Raw genomic sequence first — 15,700 nt, forward strand, 5'->3', positions numbered from 1 at the left:
AAGGTCACATGATCAAGACCAGTCAAATACTCCAGTCTGACATGTCAAAGACGAAAGTAAACTGCTGCCATTAAATGCCCACAAGCTACACAAAGTTTGAAACGTTCACAATCTTATAAAATTTTAAACCATGCAGCAGATTGAAAGCAAATAAAACCTGCCAAAGACAATAGGAATTGATGAATCAGCGTAGTCTGTAGTAACAAGCAGGTATAATTTACATTAAGAGTTACTAATCATAGAAAGCTCTGCCATTCATAACCAGTAAGAAATCTTACAACACCAGATTAAAGTCCAACAGGTTTATTTGCAATCACTGGATTTTGGAGCGCAACCCGTTCATCAGGTAACACAAGTGGATAGTACTGGGGCTTCAGTGCCAGGGACCGAGGTTCAATTCCCTGCTGGGTCACTGTGCGAAGTCTGTACGTTCTCCCAGTGTCTGCGTGGGTTTCCTCCGGGTGCTCTGGTTTCCTCCCACAGTCCAAAAACGTGCAGGTTAGGTGGATTGGCCATGATAAATTGCCCTTAGTGGCCAAAAAAGGTTAGATGGGGTTATTGGGTTACAGAGATAGGGTGGAAAGTGAGGGCTTATGTGGGTCGGTGCAGACTCGATGGGCCGAATGGCTTCCTTCTGCACTGTATGGTCTATGTAAACCTGTTGGACTTTAACCTGGTGTTCTAAGACTTGTTACTGTGCCCACCACCCAGTCCAACGCTGGCATCTCCATATCATTCATAACCAGAGAAGTGAAAGCCTGTTGGTTTTCTTTTACTGGCAGATATTGAATTTTAAATATAGTATGAAAAAATACTGACCAATTAAAGACAGTTGCCAGATCTGCACGTCCAAACTTCCATTTGGAGCAACTACTAATAGTTCAAACAAATGTACACCGCAGGAATTGCGTGCAAGTGAGATTCCAAACACGAAGTCCAATCTCTGAACGAGTCAATTCAAATCTTGTACAAGAATGTCATGCTTGATGCAATTTGTGCAATGAGTGGAGGCCTGCCTATAACTGTCAATTTCAGGAAGACCGATGCAAAGAAATTCCAGAGTAGACTAATCCTCCAATCAGCCTCCTTGGGCTTCTGAATTTCAGTCCCACAAAGCAATAAGACAAAGGACCAGATCACGTTTTGGACAAGCCAATTTTTATTAAGGGTTCATTAGTTGCTGTTTTACACTTTGTTGAAGGCTGCCACATCAACAGACTGCACGTAATCTTCAAATGCAGTGATTGTTTCTTCCAGCATATCTGTTCCCACCTGAAAAGAAATACTCAATTAGAATATTCTAGATTTAAATTTCAAATGTATGCACTGGGACCACCAAAACCAGTGCTTTATTTGTATTATTCCACTTGCCTCAGCAAATGATCAAATTATTGACATAGCTGCATTTGCAACAACACTGTTGCACAGCAGTGTGACCATTAGATGGAGCCAATACAAGCCAAACACCAATTTCAACATTCAAGTCTGAAACAGTTCAGTTCCTTATTGAACACAGTGCAAGACTGAAGCGGCTTTGATTATAAAGGAAACAATGCATATAAAATACTAAGACATGTGCCTCGTGAAGTACTGAAGTTGCCCGTGTTAGTTTATCCGAAGTCAAAATCAAATACTGTGCCGGCCATCTCAAATTTCACACCACAAAATATTTTTGAAAAGGAAAAATAGCTCATGCTTCATCAATTCCTCTCCATTGTTGAGGCTGCCAATGGCCTGTCCAGAACTGAATTTGTACAAACTACTTCTTACCCTTCACCCACCTTCCCTCCTGCATGATTCAGGATCCAATATTCCACAAGAGTGGTCAATACAAAACTCAGTTCTTCTTGAAATAAGAAACGTGTTTGAAATATGAGAAAGATTGCAGTGTCAAGGGTTGCTAAAAAAAAGTTTTAAAGAATGGACATCAAGAATCAGGTTTGGGAAAAAAAAGAATCAGGTTTGGCTTATAACATGCTGGCCAAGCAATATTCGGGGTATAGTGATCTTCTGCAGAATCAGTTTAGCAGCCCAAAATGTTTTCTTACTTGCCAACAATTCACAACAGATTAAAATGGTGAAAAGCAAGCACACCATAATTTGTTTCGTACAAGCTTTAAATAGCTACTTTAGTAATGAACTTGCAATTTGGGTTGAGATTTGTTTGCTAATCAATAACTGAAACCACATTCTTACCTTGTCATCTTCAACGACGCATTGAATCTGTAGCTTTTTGATGCCATAGCCCACTGGAACCAGTTTGGCTGTAATGGAATAGACCAGTTTAAGAGAATGCACGAAAGCAATGACACGACCAGCCCATGTCAAATATAATCAAACTGACAGCAGAAAAGCCAACTTTTACAGGCAATGCCTATACCACAATTCAATTCAGATTAGCATTTTCCTGTCAATTAATCCTGCAAAGTCAAATCAATTCCACCTCCAGGAAAAGGTGGTAACGTGAGGTGTGGAAATTTAAAGTTAACAGCAAACAAAATTGCCCGTACTTAATCGTTATGAATTATATTTTCTCGACTACATTTCTAATTCAACTATTTCTTGTCAATCTGCAATCCAGGAAATCTAATTACACAAAATTGTCACAAAAGATGTAAATAGGGCTCGAAGAATTCAGTTGCGCTTGCGCCAGGATTCAGAAATGTTGACAATGCAACATAGGAGCACAGTGGTTAGCGCTGTTGTGTCACAGTGCCAGGGTGTCAGGTTCCATCCCCGGCTTGGGTCACTGTCTGTGCGGATTCTGCACGTTCTACCCGTCTGCATGGGTTTCCTCCGGGTACTCCAGTTCCCTCCCACAAGTCCCGAAAGATGTGCTTGTTAGGCGAGTTGGACATTCTGAATTCTCCCTCAGTGTACCCGAACAGGCGATGTAGTGAGACGATTAGGGGATTTTCATATTAACTTCATTACAGTGTTAAAGTAAGCCTACTTGCGACACTAATAATTATTATTATTGGAAATGAACTGAGCACTGCCTGGATAATAGCCGTGCCCATGCCTTAACCTGTAACAATCAAGATGACATGACGGCAAAAGTCTCCAAACCAGTATGGTAATTACTACAGCTGATAGCTGCAACTTGCAAACAGAAGGAAATTGGCTTACTGTGCCGTCCAACACTCGAATTTGCCAAGACTGATAATCTAAAAGACATACTGAAAATGGATTCTCTCAAAAGCTGGCCGTAGCAAGAGTTGAGCATTGAAAATCTGTCAACAATGGGCTCTCATAACACAAGCTCAACCAAGGAGACCATCTTAATTTGCAATATTACTGTTAAACACAAATCAAATAATACTCACAGGAACCCCAAACTAAGCCATCCATTATCACTGAACGTACACACTCCTCCAATTTGCCCATGTCAGTTTCATCGTCCCATGGTTTCACATCCAGCAAGATCGATGATTTAGCAATGAGTGCTGGCTCTAAAAGCATACATCATAAATTAAGCGTCGTCAGTCATTTTAAGGATCAGATTCCAATCACATGTACCACAGTTCTGGCCCCAACTGGTAGATGTCAGTGTCTGTGCTCTAAACAAGCTTATTTTCCCCCCTACTTTAACTTCAGCTACATATCATTCTATTCCTTTCTTCTTCATGTATTTACCTGGTTTCTTTTTAAAAGGAACTTTTCAGCTCAAAAACCCCATGCCATTATTTCAAAATCTCAAACTCAAATGTATTAACAATTTTGATCCAAACACCAATGAAAAGCTTTATGCTAATAACAATGCAAGTTGAATTTGAACAGTATACAAATGCTCAAGCATAAGCAAATATGGTGCATTTAAAATAATCGATAGCCACTGAAATACACTTAAATACATTTATTAACATTAACAATATCTACAAACACTAACATATTCACCCTCAGTTTATCAGAAACATTGGTTTTGTCAGATTAGATTAACTCACATCATTGACTCAGTCGAAAGATGGTGAATCTGAATCATCATTAAAACCATTTCATTTCAGTTCTACCAGCATAAATCAACTTAAAATAGGCTGCAGCGTATCTTCAGTACAGAATGTGATACATTAAAAATTAAGCAAGTTTTTTCTTGTCACCCAGCATCAAAGAGACTTGGATCTGTGTTCTTTAAAAGAACCTCAAGAAACAGTCAAGTTACGCGAATCATAACCATTTATACACATCTGCCAGTATTTGCAAAACACTGAATCTACACCACAGATCCATATTGGGAGACACCATAATTAAGCATCGTCTTCAGACCATTGTACTAAATTGTAACTTGACAGTACATACTTTTGGATTTTTTAGCTTCATATTGAGCGAGACGCTCTTCCTTGACCCTCTTAGCCTCTGCACTTTCCTGCAAGAAACAGATATAAACAGTCAATTACGCTCAATGGAACTTCAGCATAAAATAATGTACTGGACTGGTTTTGTCAGATTGTTAAAAGCATAATCATTAATTCAGCCGAAAGATGGAGAATTGCAGAATCATCATGAAAACCAGTCTCCAACACCAAGAAATCACCAACAAACCAAACTGATACTCAACTGGCAGGATTAACTGTTATGGCTCTTCAACCAACATTCGTGATAATCAAGCCAGGAGGAATTCAGTCACATACAGCACAGGTCAAACTCTGTACAGAACCCACCTCCTCATCATCAGATCCAAAGAGATCAATGTCATCGTCATCATCTTCCACAGCTTTTGCTGGTGTTGTATCTGCTACGTTTTGTGGGCCATATTTACCAAGAGGCTGCTTAACACCCGGAAGGCTGTCAGTGGTGAATGTTCAAAAATACAATAAAGAATTAGGCAAATATCCAAACTGACTAAATCATAGTGGTTTAGATTTAACCATAATATAAACAGCCAGTGTCAGCATTCGCAATCCCCCGCAGTTATCACAAAGGCAATCAGAATCTGCCTCCAAATAACTTGATACAAAATCACTTCCACCTGGCCCCCAACAATCCTAAACTGTAAGAATTCAGAAAATGTGTTGGTTTGTAGCTAAAACATGTTCCTCAGCTCAATCAATCTTTCCAAAATTACAAATCAAAAGATAATTCATGATCTGTAAAACTCTTGGGAAACAAGCTACAAAATACATTCATACCCTTTTTGATTATTTGATTTCTAGTAGGAAACCAAGTTAGATGAGAGACTTTTAGAAAGCAATTTGTCAGAACTGTTGAAAGAATTTTTTCGGGAATATATAAATCCCAGGTCAGAAAATTGTTGTCACTCAAATACAATTGTGGCATCTCTGGCATTGAAATTTAAATAGTTAATGCAGCGAGTCTTTGGATTAACCCAACGACTGCTCATAGCTAGAAAAATTAAATACAACTCCATAGTTTTTGCAATGTGTAATTCAAACACATTGCTGGGTACATTTTTTGATCACTGGGGCCATCGATTTGCAGTGTTAAGTTAGTTATGTTGTTAAAAGATTGTTGTAATCACGTTTCCCGAGCTGTAACAAATACAAGATTTTAAAAGATTTTGTTGAAACTGTCCGACAGCAAGATTCAAGATAAACCTGGTCAGGTTCTGAGGAGTGTCTCAGAGGAGAGGGGTAGAGGTGGAAGCATGGAAAGATGACAGCATAGGCTGCTGAAGGCACAGCTGTTAATGATGCAGCGATATTTATAAATTAATATATATTACGATGTGCAAGAAGCCAAGTTTGGAGAAGTAGAGACTTAAGCATAGTAGGGCTGAAGGGGATTAGCGATATCTGGGGTAAGGCCATGGAGGAATTTTGAAAACAATGTTTTTTTATATTGCGGGGTCATTAATTTAGATGAGCAAGCATTGGGACGGTTGATGGATGAAATGGAATTTGGTGAGTTAGGATACAAGCACAGCATAGCTCTGTTACCGGAAAGACTAGCCAGGAGGGCATTAAGATATTCAAGCCAAAAGTTAACGGTTAACTTTTTATATAGACGGGGGTTGCAGTAGTAGACAACATGCAAGATTAGAGATGAAAACAGGTGGGATTTGCTAACAGAATGAAAAGGAGGTCAGGAGCTCAATTTCAATGATAAATATAGGGTTGCAGCTGGACCATTAAATTCAAAAGCTGGAAGTTTTAAAGTGAGGGGGAAAAAGTCTATTCTGTTCAGAAACTAGTGGGATTTGAGACTAAGAACGGTTCATTACAATTCTTTCTTCAAAACTCGCAAAGTGTTCAGCACGCAGTCGTCATTTTATTTCAAAAAGCTTTCCTTATTGCAATATGAAATTCTGTTTTGATCACACCCATTGCTTTTTTAAAAAAAACTGTTTACCTTCAACGTTTTAAAAAACACAAGAAAAGGCCACTTGGGGCTCCTCGAAACATCTGCCATTCACTTTCACAGATCACGTTCAACCCATTTTTAATTCTTTCACAGGATGTGAAAGTTTGACTCAGTAGCAACATTCTCCTGAATCAATGATGTGGGTTCAAGTCACAGTCTAGAGAATTGAAGGCATAATCTAGTGACACTTCAGTGGTTGTAAAAAGAAATTAGAACGTTAGGGTCGAGAATGCCCTGCCGGATAGGATATTGGGTGCAGATTCCAGTAGCAGCCTTCAAAAGGGAACTAAATATTTTGAGTGGGGGTGGAAAAGAAGCAGAGTGAGACTCTCTACATGACTGCTTTTCGAAAGATCTGATGCAGGCTCAAATGGCCTGCTGTGCGAAATTATTCTATGGTGCAGACGTAATTTTTAGTTGGGCATATCTACTGACAAATGAAGTAATAAATAATTTAAGCAGATCAACATCAGCCAGAGAGAGATAACAAACAGTACCAAAAGTCTATTAGACTTTTCCGAATTATAAATTAAATCACATTACATCTACAGAAATATTATGGAACAGAAGTAGGAGCCAATTCAGCCCTTCAAGCCAGCTCTGCCATTCCCAACTCTGCCTCATCTCCACCTTCCTGTCCACTCCCCATTCTCCTCCCACTACCACTACTAAATAAAAACCTATCTATCTCCTCAAATTTGTTTAGTGTTCTGGCGTCCACTGCATTCAGATAGATTTCCACAGATTCAGCATCCTTTGAGTGAAGTAATTCCTCCCCATTTGATTTAGATCTGTCAGCCCTTAGCCCTAGAATGCCCAACAAGGAAAAATAGCCACTCTACCTTTACCGTGTCAATACCCTTTAGCGTCTTATATAGCTCAATTAACTCAATACAGCAGTGAGATTCTGCCTCCTTTAAGTCAACTGAAGTGACATACTCAACAATAAACCTGAACGTATAAAAGTTGACAAGATTGTGAAGGAATATAAAAGTACGGATATGTTAGAATTGTATACTGGTGAGGCCAAAACTGGAATATTGTGCACAGTTCTAGTCACAATAAAGGAAGGACATTATTGCTCTGGAAAGAGTGCAGGAGGTGCACAAGCATGTTGTCAGGGTTAGAAAAGTGTGCATACGAGGAGATTGGATAGGTTGGGGTTATTTTCCTTGGAACAAAGGCTGAGGGGTGACTTAATTGAGGTTTACAAAATTAGGAAGGGGAAGAGATAGGGTGGACAGGATAAAATGGTTTCCATTGGTGGAGAATTCTAGAACTAGGGGACATAGATTAAAGTTAAGTGGCAGAAGGTGTAGCAGGGACATGAGGAAAAACTTTTTTTTATGCAGAAGATAATGGGACTCTGGAATTCACTGCCTAAGTTGGTGGTGGAGGCAAAGACCCTAAAGTCCTTTAAAGGTACCTGGATCTGCACTTCTAGTGCTCTAACCTAGAGATATGGACCGGGTGCAGAAAGGTGGGATTAGAAAGGGCTGGCATCAACAAGATGGGCTGAATGGCAGCCTCCTGTGCTGTAACGTTTCAATGATTCTATATCTAATTGCATTATTTAACAGCACCCTCAGTCATACAGCTAGCTACACCATGAAAACAAATCAACATGTCAATTTAATTTCATCAGTTTATAATCATATCAATGATATTACTACCTAACTTGCACTATTCCACAGTTGCACTTATCATGTGAAGTACTTGAGTCATGATAAAGTGTCAGAAACAGATGAGAGCATAACATACCAAGCCTTTGTGCTTTCATAGGACAGGATGTGATTATACCACCGGAGAGCATGGTAGAAATCAGCTGAAGGTGGAGCATCAAGAGCTTCAAATACAGCTATGTCAGCTTGAGATGGAACATACCTTGAAAAATAATTAAATATTTCAAAAAACTACAAACTCACAACAGGAGTTACATACACAAAAATTATTGCACTTTAAACTAGATACAAAGCTAGATCGTTCATTTTAATGAAAAACCGAAGATGACTTCATAAATCTAGGGCCCCATTATGTGTTTGGCGGGGTGGGGGGGGGGGGGGGGGGGGGGAGGTCGGGCAGGAGATGCGGAGGCCAGGGAGATCCTGTGTGGAAGGGAGGGGAGCGGGGTGTATGTGAAGTCCAGGCGGCGGGGGTGTGTGAAGGCCTGGGTGTTAAGGCGGGGGCGTGGAGAGGGTCGGGGGGGGGGGGGGGGGGCGTGGAGAGGGACCGGGGGGGGGGGGGGGGGGGGGGGGGATGGAGAGGGACGGGGGGGGTGTGGAGAGACGGGGGGGGGGGAGTGGAGAGACGGGGAGAGGGGGAAGAGGAGAGAGGGACGGAGGGGGGAGAGGAACGGGGGGGGGGGGAGGGGAGAGAGGGACGGGGGGGGGGGGGGGGAGAGAGGAGGAGGGGGGACCGGGGGGGGGGGGGGGGGGGGGGGGGGGGGGGGGAGAGGAGAGAGAGACGAGAGAGGGACGGGGGAAACACGGAGAGAGGGGGAGGGGGGGGGGGGGGGGAGAGAGGGGGCGGCGGGGGGGGGAGAGGGGGACGGGGGGGGGGGGAGGAAGAGGGGGACGGGGGGGGGAGAAGAGGGGGACGGGGGGGGAGAAGAGGGGGAGGGGGGGGAGAAGAGGGGGACGGGGGGGGGGGAGAAGAGGGGGACGGGGGGGGGGGGGAGAGAGGGGGGACGGGGGGGGGGGAGAAGAGGGGGACGGGGGGGGGGGGAGAGGAGGGGGAGGGGGGGGAGAGAGGGGGAGGGGGGGGAGAGAGGGGGAGGGGGGGGAGGAGAGGGGGACGGGGGGGGAGAGAGGGGGACGGGGGGGGGGGGAGAGAGGGGACGGGGGGGGGAGAGAGAGAGGGGGGGGGGGGAGAGAGGGGGACGGGGGGGGAGAGAGGGGGACGGGGGGGAGAGAGGGGGACGGGGGGGAGAGAGGGGGACGGGGGGGAGAGAGGGGGACGGGGGGGAGAGAGGGGGGGAGAGAGGGGGAGGGGGGGGGGGGAGAGAGGGGGAGGGGGGGAGAGAGGGGGACGGGGGGGAGAGAGGGGGACGGGGGGGGAGAGGAGGGGGACGGGGGGGGAGGGGAGAGAGGGGGACGGGGGGGGGGGGGGGGGGGGGAGAGGGGGAGGGGGGGGAGAGGGGGACGGGGGGGGAGAGAGGGGGACGGGGGGGGAGAGAGGGGGACGGGGGGGGAGAGAGGGGGAGGGGGGGAGAGAGGGGGACGGGGGGGGAGAGGGGGGGGGGGGGAGAGAGGGGGACGGGGGGGGGAGAGAGAGGGGGACGGGGGGGGGAGATAGAAGTAGAGGGGACGGGGGGGGAGAGGTAGAGAGGGGACGGGGGGGGGGAGGAGAGAGGGGAAGGGGGGGGTGGAGAGAGGGGGACGGGGGGGGATGAGAGGGGGCGGGGGGGGGAGAGAGGGGGACGGGGGGGGGGACTTTTGATAGAGGGGGGGGACGGGGGGGGAGAGAGGGGGACGGGGGGTGGAGAGGGGACTGGGGAGGAGAGAGGGGGACGGGGGGGGAGAGAGGGGGACGGGGGGGGGAGAGAGGGGGACGGGGGGGGAGAGAGGGGGACGGGGGGGTAGAGAGGGGGACGGGGGGGAGAGAGGGGGACGGGGGGGGAGAGAGGGGGACGGGGGGGAGAGAGGGGGACGGGGGGGAGAGCGGGGGACGGGGGGGGGAGAGAGAGGGACGGGGGGGGAGAGAGGAGGGGACGGGGTGGGAGAGAGGGGTCGGGGGGAGAGCGGGGGACGGGGGGGGAGAGAGGGGGACGGGGGGGGAGAGAGGGGACGGGGGGGGAGAGAGGGGGACGGGGGGGGGAGAGAGGGGGACGGGGGGGGGAGAGAGGGGGACGGGGGGGGAGAGAGGGGGACGGGGGGGGAGAGAGGGGGACGGGGGGGGGAGAGAGGGGGACGGGGGGGGGAGAGATGGGGGGAGAGAGGGGGCGGGGGGGAGAGAGAGGGGGGACGGGGGGGGGGAGAGAGGGGGACGGGGGGGGGAGAGAGGGGGACGGGGGGGGAGAGGAGGGGGACGGGGGGGGAGGAGAGGGGGACGGGGGGGGAGAGAGGGGGGACGGGGGGGAGAGAGGGGGGAGAGAGGGGGACGGGGGGGAGAGAGGGGGACGGGGGGGGAAGAGGGGGACGGGGGGGGGAGAGAGGGGGACGGGGGGGGAGAGAGGGGGACGGGGGGGGGAGAGAGGGGGACGGGGGGGGAGAGAGGGGGACGGGGGGGAGAGAGGGGGACGGGGGGGGGAGAGAGGGGGACGGGGGGAGGGAGGGGGACGGGGGGGGGAGGGAGGGGGACGGGGGGGAGGGAGGGGGACGGGGGGAGGGAGGGGGACGGGGGGGGAGGGAGGGGGACGGGGGGGGAGGGAGGGGGACGGGGGGGGAGGGAGGGGGACGGGGGGGGGAGGGAGGGGGACGGGGGGGAGGGAGGGGGACGGGGGGGGAGGGAGGGGGACGGGGGGGACGGGGGGGGAGGGAGGGAGGGGGACGGGGGGGGGGAGGGAGGGGGACGGGGGGAGGGAGGGGGGAGGGAGGGGGAAGGGGGGGGGGAGGGAGGGGGACGGGGGGGGGGAGGGAGGGGGACGGGGGGGGGAGGGAGGGAGATGGGGGGGAGGGAGGGAGATGGGGGGGGAGGGAGATGGGGGGGGGGGAGGGAGATGGGGGGGGGGGAGGGAGATGGGGGGGGGAGGGAGATGGGGGGGGGGAGATGGGGGGGGGGAGGGAGATTGGGGGGGGAGGGAGATTGGGGGGGAGGGAGATTGGGGGGGGAGGGAGATTGGGGGGGGAGGGAGAGGAAGAGGCCCGTGGGGGGGGGGGGGGGGGGGGAGGCCGTGGGGGGGGGGGGTGGGGAGGCCCGTGGGGGGGGGGGGGGGGGGGAGGCCCGTGGGGGGGGGGGGGGGGGGGGGGAGGCCGTGGGGGGGGGGGGGGGGGGGGAGGCCGTGTGGGGGGGGGGTGGGGAGGCCGTGGGGGGGGGGGGGGTGGGGAGGCCGTGGGGGGGGGGGGTGGGCCGTGGGGGGGGGGGTGGGGGGGGCGTGGGGGGGGGGGGGGGGAGGCCCGTGTGGGGGGGGGGGGGAGGCCGTGTGGGGGGGGGGGGGGGGGGGGAGGTGGGGGGGGGGGGGGGGAGGCCCGTGGGGGGGGGGGGGGGGGGGAGGCCGTGTGGGGGGGGGGGGGGGGGGAGGCCCGTGTGGGGGGGGGGGGGGGGAGGCCGGTGGTGGGGGGGGGGGGGAGGCCCGTGGGGGGGGGGGGGGGGGGGGGGAGGCCCGTGTGGTGGGGGGGGGGGGGGAGGCCCGTGTGGTGGGGGGGGGGGGGGGGAGGCCCGTGTGGTGGGGGGGGGGGGAGGCCCGTGTTTGGGGGGGGGGGGGAGGCCCGTGTTGAGGGGGGGGGGGGGGGGGAGGCCCGTGTTGGGGGGGGGGGGGGGGTGGGGTGGGGTGGGGAGGCCCGTGGGGGGGGGGGGGGGGGAGGCCCGTTGGGGGGGGGGGGGGGGGGGGGAGGCCCGTTGGTGGGGGGGGGGGGAGGCCCGTTGGTGGGGGGGGGGGGGGGGAGGCAGGGGAGTCGAGCAGTGCCAAATAGAGTCTGGGCTAGGCCGCAGGCGGCCGGACGATGTCCAACACTTTCGCAGTAGCACCAATCGGCGCTTCGCCGTCTCCCCTCCCACTCCGTCCCCTCGGGTAGTCTCGGCCCCGCCTTACCCACCCCTCGATGTAGCTCCGATCCGCCAGGTAGTCGTTAAGCACCTTCAAGCCGGAGGCGGATTTGAGGTCTCCAAATCCCATGTTTTATTCGCGGTGAGGGGGCTCCTCTTCCCTGTACCCTGAACTCGCGCGGCGGCCGTTAGAAGAGGCCGGGCCGCCCGCGCGCCGCCTTTATATCCTCACCGGAAACCCGGCCAAGGGGGCGGGGCATCGGCCCGAGAAATAAAACAAGCACAAAACTTCAAATAACCATCAATACCTTATCTCTTCATCGCACGGATTGATTCTCAAACATAGAAATTTGAAATTAAAATAAATCCGAGAGGCTCGGTTCGGAGGGGTCGCGGCCGGGGGTGGTGGAGACTCACGGAAATAGCCGACGTTGCAAACGGTTTGACCGGAGCAGGTTTTATTTTATTTTGAATGTGCATTACTGTGTTGTTGAATTTAAAGGGAGTGCTGGCGGGAGGAAAGAGTAATTCTTGATTGGTTTTGTTTCCAATTTTGCCGTCGTTCTTCGTTGTGGAGGAAGTCGGAAATTGCCGAGTGCGCAGTCAGAGCCGCCATCGCGCCGCCGCTGTTGTGGTTGAGAAGGCCAAACAGCGGAGCGGAGCGAGCTGGGTGAGTGAGAGGAGTGCCGGGTGGTGATTGACTTGGGTAACTGGCGTCCCCTGGTCGGCGATTTTGAGAGACAACGGCCCTTGCACACCCTTGCCTTCGAAGGGAGGCTGTAGCCCGGCTTTCTGGGCTTTGCCCTTGACCCTGAGAGGCTCAATCCACAACTCCTCTTCAGCGGTGTCCTGCCCAAGCCCTTTACCATGGAACTGGTCATAAAACTGAGCTGTGGCTGGACAGCTGAAACTGTTCTTCTGCAACTCAAGTTTGTAAACACAGTCCCCCGGACCAGGATGTACAGACTAAATAGATGCTGCCCTACCCTATAGTCACACCGAAAATAAACCTTTCTCAGGAGCCCCCTTCGCACTTGGAAGGCTGTGGGTACTGCAGATTTGAGCCCGAAATCTTGAAACGCCATAGCAATCAAAGCTACGAGCCAAGTCCTGGCAAATGGGGTTAGAAGAGAATCCTTACAGTGCAGAAGGAGGGCATTCGGTACATTGAGTCCGTACCAGCTCTGGAGGGCATTCGGTACATTGAGTCCGTACCAGCTCTGAAGCAGCGCCCGACTGAGGCCCATTCCTCTGTCCTATCCCCATAACCCCACCTAACCAGTGGATCTTGAGACACTAAGGGGAAATTAGCATAGCCAATCCTGGGAGTTAACATTGATTCGGAACTGAACTGGACTAGCCATAGTACAGTAATACTGTGGCTACCAGGGCAGGCCAAAGGCTAAGAATCCTACAGCGAGTAACTCACCTGATCCCCAGCACCACCCCCCCCCCCCCCCCCCCCCCCAAAGCTGGTCCACCATCCCCAAGCTGGTCCACCATCCCCAAGCCGGTCCACCATCCCCAAGCCGGTCCACCCACGAGGCACATGTCATAGAATTTACAGTGTAGAAGGAGGCCGTTTGGCCCATCGAGTCTACCCCGCTCTTGGAAAGAGCACCCTACCCAAGCCCACACCTCCACCCGATCCCCACAACCCAGTAACCCCACCCAACACGAAGGGCAAATTTGGACACTAAAGGCAATTTAGCATAGCCAATCCACCTAACCTGCACATCTTTGGACTTTGGGAGGAAACCCACGCACACACGGGGAGAACGTGCAGACTCCGCAGAGACAATGACCCAAGTGGGAATCGAACCTGCGACTCTGGCACTGTGAAGCACGTGTGCTAACCACTATGCTACCGTGCTACACCATAAGTCAGGAGTAATGGAATGCTCTCCACCTGCCTGGATGAGTGCAACTCCAACAGCATTCAAGAAGCTCCACACCATCCGGGACAAAGCAGCATGCATGATTTCTCATTGTTCCACAAATATTCAAACTCTCCAACCGTGTGTACCTTCTACAAGATGCACTGCAGTAACTCCCCAAGGTTCCTTAGACAGCACCTTCCAAACCCATGGCCACTACCACCTAGCAGGACAAAACCAACAGATACTTGGGAACCCCACCACTTGGAAGTTCCCTCCAAGTCACTCACCACCCTGACTTGGAAATATATCGCCGTTCCTTCACTGTCGCTGGGAAAAATTCTTGGAACTCCCTCCCTAACAGCACTTTCTGAACGGCAACTAGGGATGGGCAATAAATACTCGCCGAACTAGTGGTGCCGACATCCCGTAAATAAATTTTTGTTATACTATTAGCATCTTGATCTTGATGGACTGGAATATTTGAATCATTATTTCATTACATAACCTGGTGGTTCCTCAATAATCAGTTTCCACAGGCTCATGCGATCAGGCTCACTAATTTTCAGTGCTGCGTTGAATTTTGCAGCCAGATGACATAGATTCAGAGCTTCTGGATGTTAGGGGGGCATTAAATTAATTTCTCTCAGTACTGTAGTGCAGCCTTGACTCTAACCACTGCTACAGAACTGGCAAGACCACAGATGCATTTGAACAGTAGAACGAGAATTTAGCATTCCTGCCCCACGGCGCCGAGGACCCGGGTTTGATCCCAACCCTGGGTCACTGTCCGTGTGGAGTTTGCATATTCTCCCTGTGTCTGCATGGGTCTCACCCCCACAACCCAAAGATGTGCAGGGTGGGTGGATTGGCCACGCTAAATTGCCCCTTAATTCCTGTACCAGCCGCCCCGGACAGGCGCCGGAATGTGCCGACTATGGGCTTTTCACAGTAACTTAATTGAAGCCTACTCGTGACAAGCGATTTTCATTTCATTTCAATTGGGGAAAAAATAATTGGATACTCTAAATTTTTTTTTTTTAAAGTTTCTTCGAGGATGGAAGGTAAAAGGCTTGTCTGGAGAGCATCCGAATAGTCAAGTGCGGAGATAACAAAATCATGGATGAGTGTTTCGGCAGTAAGCAAGCTGAGGCAGGGCTGGAGATGGGTCATGTTACATTGGTGGAAATTTGTGTAAGTTGATTCTAACTGAATGCTTCCTCTGTATACAGGTCGCCATAATGTTGCGATTACCTGTGATTCGCAGGACGTTAACCGGCGTTTCCCAGTCTGCCAAAGATGTCCTGGGAGCAAAGAGCCATGGTATGAAAATAATAGGGATGAGAAGTGTCCCCCTGTCAGCCATTTCAATGTTGTGAGAGCTTACTAGGTTTCTCTGAACAGAGTTTTTTAAATTTTGCAATTTTAATTGGCAATTTAGCATCGCCAATCCATCTACCCTGCATATCTTTTGCATTATGGGGCGAGACCCACACAGACACTGGGAGAATGTGCAAACTCCACATGGCCAGTGACCTGGCGCATGGATAGAACCCATATCCACAGTGCCATAAGGAAGCAGAGTTAACCACTGTGCCACCGTGCTGCCATACCACTGCACAGATTTACAGGGACACAATTTGTGGGGCGCTTGAGCTAATTGTTTTATTAATTTGCGGGATGTGGGCATCGCTGGCTTGGCCAGCATTTATTGCCCATCCCAAATTGCTCTTGAACTGAGGGTCTTGCAATGCATTTCAGAGGGAAGTTAAGAGTCAACCAAATTGCTGTGGGTCTGGAGTCGCACATCGGCCAGACCAAGTAAGGAAGACCGATTTCCTTCCCTAAAGGATATTAGTGAA

At 51.3% G+C, this 15,700-nt stretch overlaps 2 protein-coding genes across 2 annotated transcripts in view; one reads left to right on the forward strand and one right to left on the reverse strand.

The window, feature by feature from the left end:
• Nucleotides 1-1,136: 1,136 nt before the first annotated feature.
• eef1b2 (eukaryotic translation elongation factor 1 beta 2) lies at nt 1,137-12,224 on the reverse strand. Its single transcript, XM_038787272.1, has 7 exons — nt 12,012-12,224; nt 8,080-8,202; nt 4,659-4,782; nt 4,297-4,363; nt 3,327-3,452; nt 2,197-2,264; nt 1,137-1,272 (listed from the first exon to the last, which is right to left on the reverse strand). The coding sequence occupies exons 1-7, from the start codon at nt 12,089-12,091 to the stop codon at nt 1,186-1,188; spliced, it is 675 nt and encodes a 224-aa protein (XP_038643200.1). The 5' UTR covers nt 12,092-12,224; the 3' UTR covers nt 1,137-1,185.
• Nucleotides 12,225-12,469: 245 nt separating this feature from the next.
• ndufs1 (NADH:ubiquinone oxidoreductase core subunit S1) overlaps nt 12,470-15,700 on the forward strand; it is a 48,885-nt gene continuing 45,654 nt past the window's right edge. Inside the window, 2 exon segments of the mRNA XM_038787264.1 lie at nt 12,470-12,631; nt 15,071-15,161. Coding sequence (XP_038643192.1) covers nt 15,080-15,161 — 82 coding nt within the window. The 5' untranslated portion in view covers nt 12,470-12,631; nt 15,071-15,079.

This window comes from Scyliorhinus canicula, chromosome 2 (assembly GCF_902713615.1).
Source record: "Scyliorhinus canicula chromosome 2, sScyCan1.1, whole genome shotgun sequence".
NCBI classification, from domain to species: Eukaryota; Metazoa; Chordata; class Chondrichthyes; order Carcharhiniformes; family Scyliorhinidae; genus Scyliorhinus; species Scyliorhinus canicula.